We start from the raw sequence: 22,429 nt of genomic DNA, 5'->3' as shown, positions 1-22,429 counted from the left end.
GTGTGTAATCAAGTCTCTGTATAAATGCACCTGCACTGTGATAGTCTCAGAGGTCCGTTAAAAGCGCAGAGAGCATGTCCGAGGCAGGTCCGAGATACTGTTGTGAAGAAGTTTAAAGCCTGATTTGGATACAAAAAGATTTCCCAAGCTTTAAACATCCCAAGGAGCACTGTGCAAGCGATAATATTGAAATGGAAGGAGTATCAGACCACTGCAAATCTACCAAGACCTGGCCGTCCCTCTAAACTTTCAGCTCATACAAGGAGAAGACTGATCAGAGATGCAGCCAAGAGGCCCATGATCACTCTGGATGAACTGCAGAGATCTACAGATGAGGTGGGAGACTCTGTCCATAGGACAACAATCAGTCGTATATTGCACAAATCTGGCCTTTATGGAAGAGTGGCAAGAAGAAAGCCATTTCTTAAAGATATCCATAAAAAGTGTTGTTTAAAGTTTGCCACAAGCCACCTGGGAGACACACCAAACATGTGGAAGAAGGTGCTCTGGTCAGATGAAACCAAAATTGAACTTTTTGGCAACAATGCAAAACGTTATGTTTGGCGTAAAAGCAACACAGCTGAACACACCATCCCCACTGTCAAACATGGTGGTGGCAGCATCATGGTTTGGGCCTGCTTTTCTTCAGCAGGGACAGGGAAGATGGTTAAAATTGATGGGAAGATGGATGGAGGCAAATACAGGACCATTCTGGAAGAAAACCTGATGGAGTCTGCAAAAGACCTGAGACTGGGACGGAGATTTGTCTTCCAACAAGACAATGATCCAAAACATAAAGCAAAATCTACAATGGAATGGTTCAAAAATAAACATATCCAGGTGTTAGAATGGCCAAGTCAAAGTCCAGACCTGAATCCAATCGAGAATCTGTGGAAAGAACTGAAAACTGCTGTTCACAAATGCTCTCCATCCAACCTCACTGAGCTCGAGCTGTTTTGCAAGGAGGAATGGGAAAAAAATTCAGTCTCTCGATGTGCAAAACTGATAGAGACATACCCCAAGCGACATACAGCTGTAATCGCAGCAAAAGGTGGCGCTACAAAGTATTAACTTAAGGGGGCTGAATAATTTTGCACGCCCAATTTTTCAGTTTTTGATTTGTTAAAAAAGTTTGAAATATCCAATAAATGTCGTTCCACTTCATGATTGTGTCCCACTTGTTGTTGATTCTTCACCAAAAAATACAGTTTTATATCTTTATGTTTGAAGCCTGAAATGTGGCAAAAGGTCGCAAAGTTCAAGGGGGCCGAATACTTTCGCAAGGCACTGTATGCAAAGTCTAGAATGGCCACAGTGAAAGAGCAGAGACATCAGAGTGATGTGCGCCCTCTCATCAAAAACAAAAGAGTTGCCTTCTGTTCAGAGCAAACACTTCTTTCAACCTATGAACAAACAATGAGAGCTAGGCCAGCTGAGACCCAAACAGCAGTGCTTTCACTAACGGCACTGTAAAGCACGTACACACAGACACATGCGTTCATAATCATATTCTCTGTGACAGACACACACCACCCACGCTAACACACTGTCACATACACACACAACATTTCTCGCTCAAACAAATGGAGCAGAATCTGTTGCTGCTCACGTCACTTCTGACCCCTACTAGAGGCCTTCACTTTTTGTACCGTTCTGAAATTAACCTGGGGCTTTCCCACCCAGACCCGTTATGCATACATTTGTTTTTAAAATATAAAGACCCATTCCGAATGGACCCGAGGACAACTAGACCCATTCAGTATAGACCTGGTTGGATCCAGACCCAGTCTGATACGGTCCAAGTGAGGGAAGCCGCAGAAAAGTCCGTTTTTAAGTGACTTTATTAACCAGAGATGTGTGTAGGTGTGTGTAGGCTACTGTAAGTGTGAGTGAGTGATATGGGGAGGAGGGAGGGAGAGACGAGAGCAACAAACCAGGCCGAGACGCGCTATAGTAGACTGATAGCTGCCATAGCTAGGTTATTTATCATCCGATAGGCCTCCCGGGTGGCGCAGTGGTTAAGGGCGCTGTACTGCAGCGCCAGCTGTGCCATCAGAGTCCCTGGGTTCGCGCCCAGGCTCTGTCGTAACCGGCCGCGACCGGGAGGTCCGTGGGGCGATGCAGAATTGGCCTAGCGTCGTCCGGGTTAGGGAGGGATTGGTCGGTAGGGATCTCCTTGTCTCATCGCGCACCAGCGACTCCTGTGGCGGGCCGGGCGCAGTGCACGCTAGCCAAGGTTGCCAGGTGCACGGTGTAGCCTCCGACACATTGGTGCGGCTGGCTTCCGGGTTGGATGCGCGCTGTGTTAAGAAGCAGTACGGCTGGTTGTGTATCGGAGGACGCATGACATTCAGCCTTCGTCTCTCCCGAGCCCGTACGGGAGTTGTAGCAATGAGACAAGATAGTAGCTACTACAATTGGATACCACGAAATTGGGGAGAAAAAGGGGTACATTTTTTTTAAAATAAATAAATAATAATTATCATCCGATATGATTATGTAGTACTTGTCTTGACAGCATCTCAGTGTCTCAGTGCAGGTGTCAGTACAGGTGCATCCGTGAAGACCTCTAACCCCTACAAACAAACAGCAAAATATAAAATATGTCAGTGTTTTGGTTTTAACAAAACACACACACAGACACACACTTCTCCACATAAAATCAGTCATCCCTTTCCCATCCATACAATCACTATCTAAAAATACATATTCAAAATAAAAATAAACTTAAATAATTATGCTATTTGAGGGCTGACAGCATAAATTAAAGCTGTGATTAATTAATTCACACACACACACACAAGGGACCCCTTTGATGCAAGGGACCCCTTTACAAAATAAAAAGCATTACTAGCTTTTTTTACCATAGAGAATCAGACAGAAATGTAGGCTACACTATTGTCTTCTTTGCATATCTCATAATACAAAACTGCCCCTATAAGGTCCCTCATAGAGGATGGTTAGCCACCCTTGGTAGCCTATAAAATTTGCAACATTATAATTACAACCAAATAATTTTTATGTCTTTAGAAAATAATTCCCTCTAGGGCTCGAAATTAAGTGCGTCCCATCATCCCTGAGAAAAAACAGACTCTGGGACAGTTCTGGGATGACAGATCCAAAATTCATACAACCACTGCACAGTTGTCGGAGAGGAAGGAAACCGCCCTGCGGTTTCACCATTAGTTTAATGGTTGTGGTAGGAGAAAACTGAGGATGGATCAACAATATTGTGCAAAACTGATAGAGACATACCCCAAGCGACTTACAGCTGTAATCGCAGAAAAAGGTGGCGCTACAAAGTATTAACTTAAGGGGGCTGAATAATTTTGCACGCCCAATTTCAGTTTTTGATTTGTTAAAAAAGTTTGAAATATCCAATAAATGTCGTTCCACTTCATGATTGTGTCCCACTTGTTGGTGATTCTTCACAAAAAAATACAGTTTTATATCTTTATGTTTGAAGCCTGAAATGTGGCAAAAGGTCGCAAAGTTCAAGGGGGCCGAATACTTTCGCAAGGCACTGTATGTAAACATTTGCATGGTGCTGGAGATAATGATTATGAGGTTAAAACGTGGTGGAATTACCCTTTAAGAGGGCAGTTAAACATAGAATTAGAGTAATACCATCTGGGATGTATTTTACACTACATTATTCAAATCTGGCAAAAGCCTCATGCCCTCCCTGTCCCCTCCTGCCCCTCCACTGGCACTCACCACAGGACAGATCCATGGGCAGCAGCAGTGAAGGGGTTGTAACACGGGAACACACACAAATGGCACTGAGGAATTTTGCCAGAATGCCTGGACCAAGGACTGTATGTGACTAAAAATATTCAAGCATACCTTATTGTGAGGTTGCTGGACTCTCATTCCTCTAATCTACTGTTTTACCTCTCTTACACACCTGGGAATGAATAGGGACTTGGTTCTGAATAGAGACTCAGGTGTATGAAAGTAAATTTCTTCAGAATTTCACCACAAAAAAATAAAGGCTATCCTGGCAATGCTTTATGGGTGATTCAGCCAATGCTTTTTCACTCTCCCTAGTCCCACTTCCATATGGAATATGAATGCAACTCTGGTAATAACAACATTGGCCTTTTTAAATGAGCCATAATAGGCCTGTCACACTGATGACTCCCTACCGTGATATCAGACATGTTCATCCTTATTGGACAACTGCTAATAGCGTTGTATGCATTGGACCACCTTTATTAAAATCCCAAGGTATTTTGAGACACTGGTCAGGGTGTTAACAAGCAAAGGCGGAAACATGGCCCTACTGCTCAGTGTACCAGACTGATTATTCAGAGAACTGGGCTTCCTCTTACCAACAGCTGGGCACATAAGAGAATGACTCATTTTCTCAGAGTGAGGAGGGAGCAAGAGAGCAAAAGAGGCAGAGAAACAGCTTGATGCTAAAGCAACCGATGTGTACCCTTTTACACCACCACCCCCTCCCTCCAACACTCATTGAAACCCAGAGAGCAATTCAAAAGCCCTCTAAATTCAATTAGTTAATCATGCAATATAAATGTCCTAAACAGAAAAGAAAAGAATATGACAGACCAGAGCAGTGCGGTGATGTCACATCAGGCCCAGAGGTACAGGAGCAGGATAAAGGAGGGGAAACCTACGGATCATGAAGCAGCCTGAACATTCAGCAAGGCATGTTGGGTGTCACATCTCCAATGCTAATGCCTCTTACCCTGGGCACACAACATGGAGAATGATGCCCTATTTACACAGTAACTGACACCACGCCTCACTGACTGACTGGCTGACAGATTGAGATCCCTCCACTAAGGCCCACAGAATATTAAGTAAGTGCTCTCAAAAGACATCGACTACACATCTATAGTGCTACTCTAGGGCTGTATGGCTGTAGCAGAACATTGATTTGTACCGATATATTGATATGTTGTTGTTACATTGGCCTAACAATACAATTGTGTCCTTATTACACCTGTGGATCAATATGAATTGATGTGCGTCGTAAAAACTAAATGGAAATCATATGCAGTGCATCATGTACTCCAAAATAAACCCAGTATTGCATTGTGTCCTTTGAGATCAATAGTGTTATATCAATATAACACTATTGATCTCAAAGGACACAATGCAATACTGCATATGATTTCCATGTCATTAGTCTGAGGTGTACACCTATAGGGAAATGACATACTGGCTATCAAGCACCAACAAAACTATACCCACACTCCACAGGAGGTTGGTGGCCCCTTACTTCGAGAGAACGGGCTTGTGGTAATGACTTGAGAAGAATCAGCGTAGTGGTATCAAATACATCAAACAGATGGTTTCCAGGTGTTTGATGCCATACCATTCGCTCCATTACATTATTATGAGTGGTTCTCCTCTCAGCAACCTCCTGTGGCAGACACTATACCTAGTGAATAAATAGGAATGTTATGGCACTATACTAACTGTGGATGACAAGCAAGAGCCATGATGCAAATCAAAGGGGACAAAGAAGAAGAGACACTTATTATGATGTTGTGTTTGGAAGTAGGGCTGGGAATTGCCAGGGACCTTACATACTTAGGTGCCGATAAGATACGTATTGCGATTCCCACGATATTCATGATTCTATATGATTCGATACTGTGATTTTATTGCGATTTGATGTTCCAAACATATTGCTCACTTTATAGTTTGTCTGCTACAGAGAGACAAGAGAGAGCACGAGAAAACTCATTTTGATCAGTCAGGAAAATAAAAGTGTTGAAAACATGTTGGCTCACTATTTAAAAACAAGATGGAGATCAAGCTATAGGATGAAAAATAATTAACTTTTGGCGCAGTTACTGCCGACTAGCCTTAGCTATCACTGCCTTCAGTACAGTAGCAATAAATAAAAACATATTTTTTCTTGTTGTCTTTTGCAAATCAATACTTGGAGTCAAATATCTATATAATATCGTCCAAAATTAATATCTCAACATGTAACTGTAACAGTGTCAGATTAATGCAGGGGCTTACCCTGGGGCCAGGCCCGTGGGGTGCCATAGAGGCAGCAAAAAAATGTAATATATATATTTTTACTTAAAAAAAAGATTAAATATATACATTATATCTTATCTATCCAGTATATATGTAGAATTGTATGTTGTTTTGTTTTTTTTACTGCAACCGTCAACTACAGGAGGACTCAGGAGCCTGCTCTCTGCCTGTTGCCGTTCTGCAAATCATCAGATGGGGGCAGGAGAGGAGGTAGGGGGCCCAGGTGGGTAACTGGAGGGCCCTGCCTTGATTGATTAATAAAAATAATAAACTGCTTAATTAAAAAAATTAACTGCATAATAAATAAATGAAAATCAAACGTATCAATGTTCTGCTTTACTGTGCTCTATTGTAGCCAAGGCCGTATTTCATTTGTTTATTTAGAGAAGACACACATGCCTATAATCCCATGCATAGGCAGTGCATCCATAAGGCTAGGGGAAGCTAAGCTTTCCCTAAAGTAAATGTAATTAAATAGCAAAAATGGTATAGCCTAATTATCCTACTCGTCTATACAGAAATAAATAAAATCATTCAAAATAGCCTACCAAAGCATGATTTGGCTACAGAGGAACATTCACTTCTTTAAAAATAATAAAGTGTATTGTTTTAAATCGCATTGCCTACAGTTGCAAGGCAAGGCAGCGTGCTCAATATGAGAAGATTATTGTTGAGTTGCGACTGTCAGTGAAAAGTAAAGGCCCAGACAGGCATATCGCAATATTTCCAAATACAATCGCAGGAAAACATATTTTGGAAAGCAAATGGCAATTGCAGCAAAGAGAAGGCAATGAAAGGACTACAATTTGTATTTTAGTTATAAAATTAAGTGAGCGAAGAACAGTATAGCCTATCTTACTGACACCAGCGGAGAGCATCGGCTATATACCAGGTGAATGCGTACTGCGCATATTCACTATCAGTTGGGTAAGTGCCACCAAAAGTTTGTTTTTGGGCAATAATTTCCTCCTCCAGTTTAGATGAACCTCATATTATATTTGTGTCTCCCCTTCTTGTAGGCCTATTATGTGGACAACGTCATTTTCATTGACATGTTTGTCAGTGTCAGCAAAGGGGACTACCTGTAATTTGTTGTATAAAAGAATATTCTACTAATGCCTCTAGCATGGCCGATTAATTAGAGCCGATTTCAAGTTTTCATAACAATCAGTAATTGGCATTTTTGGACACCGATTATGGCCAATTAAATTGCACTCTACAAGGAGACTGCGTGGCAGCCTGACCACTTGTTACGCGAGTGCAGTAAGGAGCCAATGTAAGTTGTTAGCTAGCATTAAACTTACCTTATAAAAAATAATCAATCTTAACATAATCACTAGTTAACTACACATGGTTGGTGTTATTACTAGTTTATTTAGCTTGTCCTGAGTTGCATATAATCAATGCGGTGCATGTTCATTTATCATCGAATCACAGCCTACTTCACCAAAATGGTGATGATTTAACATGCGCATTCATGAAAAAAGCACTGTCGGTGCTAACCATAAACATCAATTCCTCTTAAAATCAATACACAAGTATACATGTTTAAACCTGCATATTTAGTTAATTTTGCCTGCTAACATGAATTTATTATTATTTAGATAAAATATAGAACAGTTCCGTATTTCACTGAAAGAATAAACGTTTTGTTTTCGAAATTAAAGTTTCTGGATTTTATATTCCTGTGTGTTTATTATATTATAATTAAGTCTATGATTTGATATTTGATAGAGCAGTCTGACTGAGCGGTGGTAGGCAGCAGTAGGCTCGTAAGCATTCATTCAAACAGCACTTTCTTGCGTTTGCCAGCAGTTCTTCGCTGTGCTTCAAGCATTGCGCTGTTTATGACTTCAAGTCTATCAAGTCCCGGGATTAGGCTGGCAAAACTATAGTGCCTATTAGAACATCAAATAGTCAAAGGTATATGAAATACAAATGGTATAGAGAGAAATAGTCCTAGAATTTCTATAATAACTACAACCTAAAACTTCTTAACTGGAAATATTGAAGACTCATGTTAAAAGGAACCACCAGCTTTCATATGTTCTCATGTTCTGAGCAAGGAACTGAAACGTTAGCTTTTTTACACGGCACATATTACACTTTCTTCTCCAACACTGTGTTTATGCATTATTTAAACCAAATTGAAAAAATATCGGTATCGGTGTTGAAAAATCATAATCGGTCGACCTCTAGCCATATAAAGTGTAGTAGAATTGCATAAAATGTGTCCAAATATTTCCTGTGCAGAGAAAGAAGAAAGGTAGGCTATCTGATATAGCCTATAGCCTAAGCTATATGTGCTCAGCCATGTATTGAACAGTCTTTTTTGCTAAAAGTTATTGAGTTATATTATTAGCCTAGATTATGACAATCCAATCTACTCATCACGTTACGAATAGTGGGCTCTCACGTAAGTCTGCAAATGTGATGATGAATGGACTGCTTTGCGGGGTGCGCAAAGTGTTTCTGGGCTTATAAAACAAGTGTCACTAGGAGGAGCAGTGTGTGGGTAGCAATTTTCTTGGCCAAATATCACATAGCTTATGAATGCATTTCTAACGGGTAATAGACCAAACAATGCAATTATTTGGAAGGTGCTTATTCAAGGTAGTCCAGGTCACAGCCCATGTCCTCTCAGATGAGCACCCTAGCACTGGATTAGTTTCCCCTAGGGAGAGTGTGTGTGTGTGTGTGTGTGTGTGTGTGTGTGTGTGTGTGTGTGTGTGTGTGTGTGTGTGTGTGTGTGTGTGTGTGTGTGTACCTACGTGCGTGCATATGTGCATGTATGTTAGGGTAGAGGGCAGATTCAAGGGGACCCTGTCAGGAGGTATGCGCTGTGCAGTTACACACAAAATAACACACACACACACGTAAACACATCCCTGACTCCGGTAGCACTTTTCTAACTGGGATAAAGGTTAAAGCCCCCCAGGGACAGTCCCAGGGAGGTGTGTGTGGAGCTGGTCTGACCTGCACAGGCCCAGCTGATGTCCATAAAGCAACTACAATGCATAAACAAACTCTTACCATTCGGAAATGTTTACTGATTGCCAGAAGGCTGGCCTTCTCAATTATTGAACACAGCACAGCCATAGTGTTGACGGCCATCATTTGTTAAGGTGCTGGCTCTTGTCGACAAATCTCTGTTTTATAATGAAGATTTACCCATGCCAGAGACTATGGCACATAATACCATGCTGAATGTACATGTACAGTTGGTTATTTGGAAGAGAGAGGACATTGCTGACCTTAGATGAAAAATCTAAGAGCAGAGGAGTAGCAGGCAGGACAGATGGAGACCAGAGAGAGCACAGACACACAGACATGGCTAGAGCCCATGGAAACCATACAGACAGGAAGCATGTTATCTTCAGGCTTTTGAAAAATGTGATGAAGCATTCATTAATTGCTTGTTGTGATTAACCATGTTATTTACCACTATGGCAATATTGGACAAAAGTAATGCCAATACAATTGAATTCGATTTGATAGAGCACAACACAAGGCACACACATTGCACACAGACATAGGGAACCGGATTGTCACCGACACATACGGGGCTGCAAGTAGCTAAGTAGCCTAGTGGTTAGAGCGTTGGTGTCACGCCCTGACCTCAGAGATCCTTTTTATGTCTCTATTTTGGTTTGGTCAGGGCGTGAGTTGGGGTGGGCATTCTATGTTTTCTATTTCTGTGTGTTTGGCTGGATGTGGTTCTCAATCAGAGGCAGCTCTCTATCGCTGTCTCTGATTGAGAAGCATACTTAGGTAGCCTTTTCCTACCTGTGTTTCGTAGGTAGTTGTTTTGTGTCTGCAACATACAGAACTGTTTTGGTTTCGTTCATTCATTCGTTCGTTCTCGTCGTCTTTGTTATTTAAGTGTTCCATTAAAAAATCATGAACACGTACCACACTGCACCTTGGTCCTCCTCTTCTTTAAACAGCCGTTACAGAACTACCCACCACCAAAGGACCAAGCAACGTGGAAGAGAGGATTGGACATGGGAGGACATCCTGGACGGCAAGAGATCCTACACATGGGAAGAGATCCTGGCTGGAAGGGATCCCCTCCCATGGGAACAGGTGGAGGCAGCCAGGAGAGCGGAGGCAGCAGGAAAAGGAAACCAATGGTATGAGGGAACACGGCTGGCAAGGAAGCCCGAGAGGCAGCCCCCCCAAAAAATTTGGGGGAAGTGGCGGAGTCAGGTTGGAGACCTGAGCCCACTCCCATTGCTTACCGGGGAGAGCATGTGACTGGTCAGGCCACGTGCAATGGGATGATGCGCACTGTGTCTTGGCCGAGCATTCACAGGCCGGTGTGCTCGGTGCCAGTGTCCCGCATTTGCCGGGTGGAAGCTGGCATCCAGCCAGAACGGGCCGGGCCAGCTCTGCGCTCGAGACCGCCAGTGCGCCTCCACGGCCCTGTGTATCCGGTGCCTCGGCCAAGAAAGAGGCCTCCTGTATGTCTCCCCAGCCCGGTGAGTCCTGTGCCTGTTCCCAGAACCAGGTCTCCTGTGTGTCTCCCCAGCCTGGTGAGTCCTGTGCCTGCCTCCTGTCCGGAGCTGCCAGAGTCGCCCTCCTGTCCGGAGCTGCCGGAGTCGCCCTCCTGTCCGGGGCCCCCGTCCGGGGTCGGCGGCGAGGGTCCCCGCTCCAGAGGCGCCACCTAAGTGGGCCAAGCCTAGGGTGGAGCAGGGTCCACGTCCCGCACCAGAGCCTCCACCGCGGATAGATGCCCACCCAGACCCTCCCCTATAGGTTTAGGATTTGCGGCCGGAATCCGCACCTTTGGGGGGGGGGGGTACTGTCACGCCCAGACCTTAGAGATCCTTTTTATGTCTCTATTTTGGTTTGGTCAGGGCATGAGTTTGGGTGGGCATTCTATGATTTGTGTTCTCGTTGTTGTTTTTGTTATTTCACTGTTCCATTAAAAAATCATGAACACGTACCACACTGCACCTTGGTCCTCCTCTTCTTTAAACAGCCGTTACAGTTGGACTAGTAACCGAAAGGTTGCAAGATTGAATCCCCGAGCTGACAGGGTAAAAATGAGTCATTCTGCCCCTGAACAAGGCAGTTAACCCACTGTTCCTAGGCCGCCATTGAAAAAAAGAATTTGTTCTTAACTGACTTGCCTTGTTAAATAAAGATTCAAAAAAATAAAAACTTAGCCTGGCTGGTGTTCTGCCATTGTAACTGGTGCCTCTATGTGCCTGAGACCAACAGACCAAGCCACACACAGTATGTGAGAGCCCAATCACTTCTGTAACATTGAGAGGGCTGGAGATAGAAAGAGGGGAGGCAGAGGGGGAGAAAGAAGAAAGCGCTGGGAGGAAGAGAGTGAGGTAGGGTGATTTGAGGCTATGGGGTGAGAAGATGAAGGATGGAAGAAGAATAGGGATAAAAACAGAGAGGCAGGAGGATATAGAGAGCAGTGTTAAGCGGCGGAGCTCCTGAAGACTGTTCTCCCATCGTTTTCTCATGGTGTCAGAGGGATGAGTGAGCACCAGACATTAATTTCCCAATAAACTCCGCTTCCACAGCAGGGAGGGAGAGAGCAGAGAGAGTGAAAGGCTGACAGAAAAAGAGAGAGCGAAGGATGAGGGAGAGAGAAAGAAATATGAACACACTTCAAGCCTTTCATACTTTACTGTACACCCTGTTCTGACAGGGATGTGAGTTCAAAGCAAATAAACTATTGTGTACACAGTAACACAGGCCCACTTCTCAATTACACTCTAATCCCTGTTCAATATGCCTCTAAATGATCAATCCTCTCATAAAAAATGGATCTTAATGTTAGGCTTAGTGAAATTACATTGCCATGAGCAGCACCGGAGATATTGAGATGAGCGAGATTCACCACTTCGCTCTCACACAGTCACTCACACACATTATCTGCTCATGTGCACGGGCACCAAAACAGCAGAGAAGTTGAGCCTTGCACTTCAACGCTCTATGTTGGCAATTTGAAGGCACAGAGATACCGTGACGAGATCCTGAGGCCCATTGTCATGCCATTCATCTGCCGCCATTACCTCATGTTTTAGCATGATAATGCATGGCTCATGTCACAATGATGTGTACACAATTCCTGCCCAGTCATGTGAAATCCATTGATCAGTGGTGTAAAGTACTTGACAACATTTATTTTTACTTCACTACATTCCTAAAGAAAATAATGTACTTTTTACTCTATACATTTTCCCTGCCACCCAAAAGTACTCGTTACATTCTGGATGCTTAGCAGAAAAGGAAAAGGGTCCAATTCACAAGCTTATCAAGAGAACATCACTGGTCATCCCTACTGGCGGACTCACTAAACAGAAATTCTTTATTTGTAAATGATGTCTGAGTGTTGGTGGGTGCTCCTGGCTATCCATTAAAAAAATTTGGTTTGATTAATAATATAAGGAATTTGAAATGATTTACACTTTTACTTTTGATACTTAAGTATATTTTAACATTACTTTTGATACTTAAGTATATTTAAAACCAAATACTTTTAGACTTTTACTTAATTAGTATTTTTCTTGGTGACTTTCACTTTTACTTGAGTCATTTTCTATGAAGGTATCGTTTTCTTTTACTCAAGTATGACAATTGGGTACTTTTCCACCACTGCCATAGATTAAGGCCTACTGAATTTATTTCAATTGACTGATTTCCTTATATGAACTGTAACTCAGTAACATCTTTGAAATTGTTGCATCTTGTGTTTATATTTTTGTTCAGTATACAGTGGGGCAAAAAAGTATTTAGTCAGCCACCAATTGTGTAAGTTCTCCCACTTAAAAAGATGAGGGAGGCCTGTAATTTGTTTCATAGGTACACTTCAACTATCGCCAAACCCACTGGCTCCATGTCATCTACAAGACCCTGCTAGGTAAAGTCCCCCCTTATCTCAGCTCGCTGATCACCATTGCATCTCCCACCTGCAGCACACACTCCAGCAGGTATATCTCTCTAGTCACCCCCAAAACCAATTATTTCTTTGGCCGCCTCTCCTTCCAGTTCTCTGCTGCCAATGACTGGAACGAACTACAAAAATCTCTGAAACTGGAAACACTTATCTCCCTCACTAGCTTTAAGCACCAACTGTCAGAGCAGCTCACAGATTACTGCACCTGTACATAGTCCACCTATAATTTAGCCCAAACAACTACCTCTTTCCCTACTGTTTTTAATTAATTTATTTATTTTGCTCCTTTGCACCCCATTACTTTGCACATTCTCCCATTGAAAATCTACCATTCCAGTGTTTTACTTGCTATATTGTATTTACTTTGCCACCATGGCCTTTTTGCCTTTACCTCCCTTATCTCACCTCATTTGCTCACATCGTATATAGACTTGTTTATACTGTATTATTGACTGTATGTTTGTTTTACTCCATGTGTAACTCTGTGTCGTTGTATGTGTCGAACTGCTTTGCTTTATCTTGGCCAGGTCGCAATTGTAAATGAGAACTTGTTCTCAACTTGCCTACCTGGTTAAATAAAGGTGAAATAAAAAAATAAAAAAATAAAAAACTATGACAGTCAAAATGAGAAAAAAAAATCCAGAAAATCACATTGTAAGATTTTTTATGAATTGATTTGCAAATTATGGGGGAAAATAAGTATTTGGTCACCTACAAACAAGCAAGATTTCTGGCTCTCACAGACCTGTAACTTCTTCTTTAACCTCTAGCACTTAGCCATCCCGGATCGGGATCGTGAATACAGCCTCAAGCTCATTACCATAACGCAACGTTAACTATTCATGAAAATCGCTAATGAAATGAAATAAATATGCTAGCTCTCAAGCTTAGCCTTTTGTTAACAACACTGTCATCTCAGATTTTCAAAATATGCTTCTCAACCATAGGAAAACAATCATTTGTGTAACAGTAGCTAGCTAGCGTAGCATTTAGCGTTAGCATTAGCATTCATCAGGCAACATTTTCACAAAAACCAGAAAAGCATTCAAATAAAATAATTTACCTTTGAAGAACTTCAGATGTTTTCAATGAGGAGACTCTGTTAGATAGCAAATGTTCAGTTTTTCCTGAAAGATTATTTGTTTAGGAGAAATCGTTCCGTTTGGTGCGTCACATTTGGCTACCAAAAAAAAAACGAAAATCCAGTCATCAAAACGCCGAACTTTTTTCCAAATTAACTCCATAATATCGACTGAAACATGGCAAACGTTGTTTAGAACCAATCCTCAAGGTGTTTTTCACATATCTCTTCGATGATATATCGTTCGTGGAAGTGTGCTTTCTGTTCTGAATCCCAGGAGAAAATGCCCGCACCTGAAGATTACGCACCAATTTAGACAAAGGACACCGGGCGGACCCCTGGAAAATGTAGTCTATTATGGCCAATCTTCCAATTATATGCCTACAAATACGTCACAATGCTGCAGACATCTTTAAGAAACGACAGAAAGGGCAGGCTCGCTCGTGGTGCATTCACAGCCATATAAGGAGACAATAGAAAACAGAGCTTCAGAAATTCTGCTCATTTCCTGTTTAAAGTTTCATCTTGGTTTCGCCTGTAGCATGAGTTCTGTGGCACTCACAGATAATATCTTTGCAGTTTTGGAAACGTCAGACTGTTTTCTTTCCAAAGCTGTCAATTATATGCATAGTCGAGCATCTTTTCGTGACAAAATATTGCGCTTTTTTATCCAATAATGAAATAGCGCCCCCATAGACTCTTAAGAGGCTCCCCTGTCCTCCACTCATTCGTTACCTGTATTAATGGCACCTGTTTGAACTTGTTATCAGTATAAAAGACACCTGTCCACAACCTCAAACAGTTACACTCCAAACTCCACTATGGCCAAGACCAAAGAGCTGTCAAAGGACACCAGAAACAAAATTATAGACCTGCACCAGGCTGGGAAGACTGAATCTGCAATAGGTAAGCAGCTTGGTTTGAAGAAATCAACTGTGGGAGCAATTATTAGGAAATGGAAGACATACAAGACCACTGATAATCTCCCTCGATCTGGGGCTCCACGCAAGATCTCACCCCGTGGGGTCAAAATTATCACAAGAACGGTGAGCAAAAATCCCAGAACCACACGGGGGACCTAGTGAATGACCTGCAGAGAGCTGGGACCAAAGTAACAAAGCCTACCATCAGTAACACACTACGCCGCCAGGGACTCAAATCCTGCAGTCCCAGACGTGTCCCCCTGCTTAAGCCAGTACATGTCCAGGCCCATCTGAGGTTTGCTAGAGAGCATTTGGATGATCCAGAAGAAGATTGGGAGAATGTCATATGGTCAGATGAAACCAAAATATAACTATTTGGTAAAAAATCAACTCGTCGTGTTTGGAGGACAAAGAATGCTGAGTTGCAACCAAAGAACACCATACCTACTGTGAAGCATGGGGGTGGAAAACAGCATGCTTTTGGCTGTTTTTATGCAAAGGGACCAGGACGACTGATCTGTGTAAAGGAAAGAATGAATGGGGCCATGTATCGTGAGATTTTGAGTGAAAACCTCCTTCCATCAGCAAGAGCATTGAAGATGAAACGTGGCTGGGTCTTTCAGCATGACAATGATCCCAAACACACGGCCCGGGCAACGAAGGAGTGGCTTTGTAAGAAGCATTTCAAGGTACTGGAGTGACCTAGCCAGTCTCCAGATCTCAACCCAATAGAAAATCTTTGGAGGGAGTTGAAAGTCTGTGTTGCCCAGCAACAGCCCCAAAACATCACTGCTCTAGAGGAGATCTGCATGGAGGAATGGGCCAAAATACCAGCAACAGTGTGTGAAAACCTTGTGAAAACTTACAGAAAACGTTTGACCTCTGTCATTGCCAACAAAGGGTATATAACAAAGTATTGAGAGAAACTTTTGTTATTGACCAAATACTTATTTTCCACCATAATTTGCAAATAAATTCATTAAAAATCCTGCAATGTGATTTTCTGGATTTTTTTTCTCATTTTGTCTGTCATAGTTGAAGTGTACCTATGATGAAAATTACAGGCCTCTCTCATCTTTTTAAGTGGGAGAACTTGTACAATTTGTGGCTGACTAAATACTTTTTTGCCCCACTGTATATTGTAGTGTCTTTCCTACTGAGTAGACAGTAGTGTGTAAATGAGAGTGTAGTTCTGTGGTGATAAGTGCAGTGTCAGGCTAACTGCTCACCTCCAGGACTCAAACCCTGTGGCCTTACAAACAGCATCCACTCAGCACTCTACAGTAATCTTTACCAACTCTGGGCTGCACGCACGCACACACACTTACTCAGTCTCTCTCTCTCTGTTGCTTTCTCTCTCTGTCTCACACACATTTAAACATGTGCACATTCATTCTTAAAAGGAAAGACACAATCACATAATTTATCCCCAAAACATGCATAATGCCTGCTTCCACTCCCCATCTCAGGCGCTCGAGGATGCCAGGCTACCTTTCATTAAGCACACCTGTCACCATCATTACGCACAGCTGCGCAATATTGGACTCACCTGGATTTCATTACTTTGTTGATTACCCCCTCCATATCTGTCTGCTCCCCAGTTTGTTCCCTGTGTCAGCATTGATGTCATTATTTTTCCCCTGTCCAGACGCTGTTCCTGTTCTGCTTCATGTCCTTGTTTCATTAAATGTTCATTCCCTGTACCTGCTTCTCGTCTCCAGCGTCGATCCTCACAGAATGCTGACACCACTAAAGGAAGCATCAAGGAGTTTGGGGTTTTTGTTTCGGTTGGTGAGGTAGCGTCCGGGTGCCGTCGCCGATGGAACCAGGGCTGCCTCAGCTAGCTCGTCGGGATTCCACGCCCTAGCTGGCTCGAGAGGTCTTTTTGCCCTGGTTGGCTCGGCAGACGGCCACCCCACATCATGCTTCAACCGGCCCATCAGGCTCCCACGCCTCAACCGGTTCATCAGTTCCCACGCCTCAACCAGTCAGCCGGGCTCCCACGCCTCAACCGGTCAGCCTGGCTCCCATGCCCGAGCCGGTCAGCCGGGCTACCACACCCCAGTCAGTCAGCCGGGCTACCACGCCCCAGCCGGTCTGCCGGGCTCCCACGCCCCAGCCCGCTCACCTGTCACCATCATTACGCACAGCTGCGCAATATTGGACTCACCTGGACTCCATGACTTTGTTGATTACCCCCTCTATATCTGTGTGCTCCTCAGTTGGTTCCCTGTGTCAGCATTGATGTCGTTATTTTTTCCCTGTCCAGACGCTGTTCCTGTTCTGTTTCATGTTTCATTAAATGTTCACTCCCTGTTCACTCACGTACTTCTCGTCTCCAGCATCGATCCTCACAATATTTGTACATATAAATTAGGCTTTTACTATGAAAAGAGGAACATTTGTCTAGGTTATTATTATTATTATTATTAAATCTGTTTGATGTAATGTTATTTAAATGTAAAATAAAAGCCTCTTATTTAACTAAGTGGACAGCCCTACTCCCTCTCTCTCTCTGTTTATCCAGGACACACAGTCCTGCAAAATAACTCCCTGAACTCTTAGACACACACACAAATGCCCCTGGAACAGTGGGTAAAAATAAATAAAAGATGCTGATAATAATAATAATAAAAATTAACCAAGGAGGCAGGACCCTGCTGTGCTTAGTGGCACAACTGCAGGCTGTGTGCATGTGTGTTGCCTGACTCACAGCCCTGAACGCACAAGACTGTGTTACCTGTGTTGACTTAAGACACCCTGGGGAGTGTTACATCATATGCCCTCCCCCAATCACTCATACACACACGAACACACACCCATGCACGCACAAACTCCACCACAACTCCACAGAGAGAGAATCCCACAGAGCGGTGACATCACTGCTGATTTGCTAACACTGTAACTACTGCTGAACCACATTGGTGATACCACTAGCGATGGTACTGTTTCTGTATCATACCGGGGTATACGGTATTACTGAAAATGCACACAAGGGGCGCAAATAAAACATTTTAAGTACAAACTACACTATATATACAAAAGTATGTGGACAGCCCTTCAAATTCGGCGATTCAGCAATTTCCGCCACACCCCTTGCTGATAGGTGTATAAAATCGAGCACAACGCTATGTAATCTCCATAGACAAACATTGGCAGTAGAATGGCCTTACTGAAGAGCTCAGTGACTTTCAAAGTGGCACCGTCATAGGATGCCACCTTTCCAACAAGTCAGTCCTTCAAATTTCTGCCCTGTTAGAGCTGTGCCGGTCAACTGTAAGTGCTGTTATTGTGGCGTGGAAAAGTCAAGGAGCAACAACAGCTCAGCCATGAAGTGGTAGGCCACACAAGCTCACAGAATGGGACCGCCGAGTGCTTAAAAGCGTAGCGTGGAAAAATCGTCTGTCCTCTGTTTCAACACACACTTCCGAGTTCCAAACTGCCTTTGGAAGCAACATCAGCACAATAAATGTTTCCCGGGAGCTTCATGAAATGGGTTTCCATGGCCGAGCAGCCGCGCACAAGCCTAAGATCACAATGCGCAAAGCCAAGAGTCGGTTGGAGTCATGTAAAGCTTGTCGCCATTGGACTCTGGAGCAGTGTAAACGCATTCTTTGGAGCGATAAATCACGCTTCATCATTTGCCAGTCCGACAGATGAATCTGTGTTTGGCAGATGCCAGGAGAACGCTGCCTGCCTGAATGCATAGTGCCAACTGTTGTGCCAAAGTTTGGTGGAGGAGGAATAATGTTCTGGGGCTGTTTTTCATGGTTCGGGCTAGGTCCCTTAGTTCCAGTGAAGGGAAATCTTAACACTACAGCATACAATGACATTCTAGACGATTCTCTGCTTCCAACTTTGTGTTGCAATAGTTTGGGGAAGGCCCTTTCCTATTTCAGCATGACAATGTTCCCGTGCAAAAAGTGGGGTCCATACAGAAATGGCCTGCACAGAGCCTTAAACTCAAACCAATTGAACACCTTTGGGATGAATTGGAACGCCAACTGCGAGCCAGGCCTAATCGGCCAACATCAGTGCCCGACCTCACTAGCTCTTGTGGCTGAATGGAACCAAGCTTGATCTTGAAATCTAGCCACTTAGCTAGCAAGTTAGCAAACCAAATGCATAGCTGGAGCCCTGAGGTGGATATAATTTAATTGACAGATTTGAAATTTCTTATAGTTAAACTTAACTTAAAGTTATAAGCAGTGGCGTAGCACGCACCCACGCAAGTTTTTTTTACGATATAAAAAAATCATACCGTCAGTATTTCAAAATACCCCGGTATATAGTATAAACTGTATATCGCCCAAGCTTAGATTCCACGGTGACTGATCCTGCTAACCCACATAGCCACACCAAAAGACTGTGTAAGCACACTGAGCTAAAACCTAGGCATGAGTATTATGTCTCAGATGGGGTTAATGTCTCAAGACTCATCACACAAACATAGTTCCTTGAACCACCTCAGCTACATATTGTCCTGTATAAAAAAAAATAAAGCATTATTACTATTCTGGATAAAAACTCACCGTTCATGCCACTGTAGATGCTGCCGTGGTGAGGGGACAACTCATCTCCAGTGGTCCTCATCTGTCCCCACTCCCTGCCTGCTGGGAGGCTGCTGCCGTACCTCCCCTTCCAGTGCTCTGAACTGGGGCTGTGGTTGTGGTGTCGTAACACTTCAGGGCTCCCCACAATCACCCGACCCTTCCTCAGGTGCTCTGGCGTCCCCGTCAGTGCCTGTTTGGGCTCAGGGGTCCAACATCCAGCCCCAACCCCGATCGCATTAACCCTGTGTCTCTGTGAGAGGTCAGGACTTGACTGGCCTGAACCTTGGTTTGGCCCTATCCCTTGCCCAGACCCCAAAAGCGGTTTCTGGGCCAGCATGCCAGCACTGTTGGGTTTGGAGTGGGCCTCAGCCGCCAGTCGGTTAGGGAATATGCCGTGTTTCTCTGGGCTGCAGGGCCCCCGGAGGCCCCTGGGATCAGGGCTGGTGAGGGACCCCCCGCGGGGCCTGCAGGCCTGGGGGAAGGTGTGGTAGTCCGGGGTGGAGCTGTGGCGGCGGCCTGTAGATTCGGGGCCCGGGCCTTCTGGTTTGTCATGGTTGGAGCCAGGGTTGGAGCTCAGGCTGGAGCCCTGGTGAGGGGGCTTGCGGTGGGGGTGGTCGGGGCTATCCGTGCTTCCCGCACTCGAGGTGCTGCTCCCATCCCCCACGTCTCGAAGCAAGCCCAGTGTAGCCCCCCCAGTTTGAGACAGACTACTCTGGCTGTCGATGGAGCTTCTGCACCCTGCACTCTGCCCTGCTCCTCCCCCTCTCTCCTCGTCCAGTAGAATACACAGCTCTTTGAGCTCCAGGTTCTCTCTGATCACTTCTCCCTGGCGCTGCTCCAGCTCCTTGAGTTTCTGCAGGTAGAGGGCCACCTCTTTCCTCATGAGGCCGGCGCTGTAGCGACCCAGACGCTGCCACTCCCGAGACACACGCTTGCCCTTCTGACGGTCGTCATCAAGGAAACAGCACAGGTCCCGCAGCTCCTGGTTATCCTCCTGCAGCTTCTGGTTCACATCCTGGACACACACACACACACACACACACACACACACACACACACACACACACACAGGTGTTATATAATTTATCATATGGGATTTCTGATAAATAATGTTGAGCACGCAATTGTGTATTGAGGGGGAGCATGTGTGTGCGTGTGATGGTGATGTATTTAATTGATGATTTACTGTGATTTTGAAACAAATCATAGGCCTTCCTAAATGTACTTTTTGGTTGTGTTTAAATATCCTCAGCAGTTCCATCTGTAATAGGAAAAGCATAAAGGCAACAAGTGGATCTTTGGGTTGGATTATGATATAGGCTACTTGCTACCTTCGAACCACCTACCTTCATTATTTTCAAGGAGTTTGCAGAGGTAACACTATAGGCTACAGCGTTTTTTAACGCATGATTGATTTGGAAACATGCCTACAAAGTCTACACAACATGAGACCGTTAGACATCCATAGAGCAGTGCGCGCCCGGCATTATCACACCTGCCTCACCTTCAAACCCCGGATCTCGGTCAGGTGCTGCTGGAGCCGCCGGTTCACCTCCCGGATCAAATTCCCGTGGTCAAGCATAAAGCCCATCTTCACTGCTTCTGCCCTCCGTAGCCGCCGCACCAACTCCTCTTTGCTCCACTTGAGCAGCTCCTCATCGCTTATCTTTGAGAGCTCCTCCGTCGGACTCTCTGCGCTATTGACCATCAGCTGGGGCTGCGTCGCCTTTTCCATCCTTGTACTAGACTACTCCAATGGGAGGATAAAAGTATCTATCCTACAACGGTCAGTAACCTACGAATTCAGTGCACAGTCCAACCAATCCCAACTTCACACATGGACCAAAATATACACTCTTTATCTAACGTCCATATAATTATACCAAATTCATGTTTGTTCTATTACTCACACGCCCATTTTGAAGCTCTCCGAAAAGAGCGGTATTCTCCTATATTCCCGCCTTTCTCAAAGTCGTCTGCGCGCGGTCTCTTCAGCAGAGCCGGCTTCTGGGCATGCCTGCCTCCTCGCGCATACAGCTGTGCCTAAGGCACTCCCGGGTTTCGGCCAAAAGGGAGAATAGGGAGTGGCTGCTGCAGATGCATAGCAGCTCGCGCTGGGGAGTCGAGAAGCAAGGGTGCGTGACTGCAGTTCTGAGAAAAATTTGGCTGACTGGAAAACTCGTGCCCCTCTCTCTCTCCCTCTTCGGAGTGGCGAGGACGCGTTGTCTTCTTGCGCCATCTGCTGTATGACTCTCTTAAACTTTAGGAGGAGCATTCTGTTTGTGTTGTGTTCTGTTGTGATGACAGATGGCAGGATTTAGTCAAGGGATGCCATGTACCCCAAACATGGAGGAAGCACAAAGTATGACAGGATGGCAGAGGGGGGAAGAATTTTGCATTTTTAATAATTATACTTAATTCAATGTAAACAAAACTATATGTATATTTTTCTGCATATCTAAGCGCCTCTTGAGATGACAACTAACCCTGAAAAAATTCAAACATGTTTATTTTTCTGCATATTGCCAGCAGGCATGCCAGCTAAGTGAGTTAGCGTTTTTGTAGTGTATCTCTAACTCTACTAGTCACCTAGCAATTTTATGAAGTTGGCTTCAGCTAGCCCAGATAGATTCCCCAATCTCCCAACCTCAAATATACAAACATATGTGGATACCCCTTTAAATTAGTGGATTCAGTTATTTCAGCCACAACAGCTGCTAACAGGTGTATACAATCGAGCACACAGCCATGCAATCTCCATAGACAAACATTGGCAGTAGAATGACCTCACTGAAAAGTTCAGTGACTTTTAACGTGGAACCATCTTTCCAACAAGTCAGTTCGTCAAATTTCTGCCCTGCTAGAGCTGTCCCGGTCAACTGTATTGTAAAGTGGAAACATCTAGGTGCAACAACGGCAAAGTGGT

At 44.2% G+C, this 22,429-nt stretch overlaps 1 protein-coding gene across 1 annotated transcript in view; it reads right to left on the bottom strand.

Annotated features, from left to right (window-relative positions):
- The window catches only part of LOC110502453 (uncharacterized), a 45,824-nt gene extending 24,149 nt beyond the window's left edge, over window positions 1-21,675 (bottom strand). Inside the window, exons 1-2 of the mRNA XM_021580478.3 lie at window positions 21,008-21,675; window positions 19,483-20,518 (exon numbers count right to left, since the gene is read on the bottom strand). Of these exons, the coding sequence (XP_021436153.3) occupies window positions 19,483-20,518; window positions 21,008-21,238 (1,267 nt within the window). The 5' untranslated portion in view covers window positions 21,239-21,675. The remainder of the gene's footprint in view (window positions 1-19,482; window positions 20,519-21,007) is intronic.
- Window positions 21,676-22,429: the final 754 nt, after the last annotated feature.

Source organism: Oncorhynchus mykiss, chromosome 23, assembly GCF_057628025.1.
Source record: "Oncorhynchus mykiss isolate SJ-2025 chromosome 23, ASM5762802v1, whole genome shotgun sequence".
In the NCBI taxonomy this organism is placed as follows: domain Eukaryota; kingdom Metazoa; phylum Chordata; class Actinopteri; order Salmoniformes; family Salmonidae; genus Oncorhynchus; species Oncorhynchus mykiss.
This window is presented reverse-complemented; position numbering and strand designations above follow the sequence as displayed.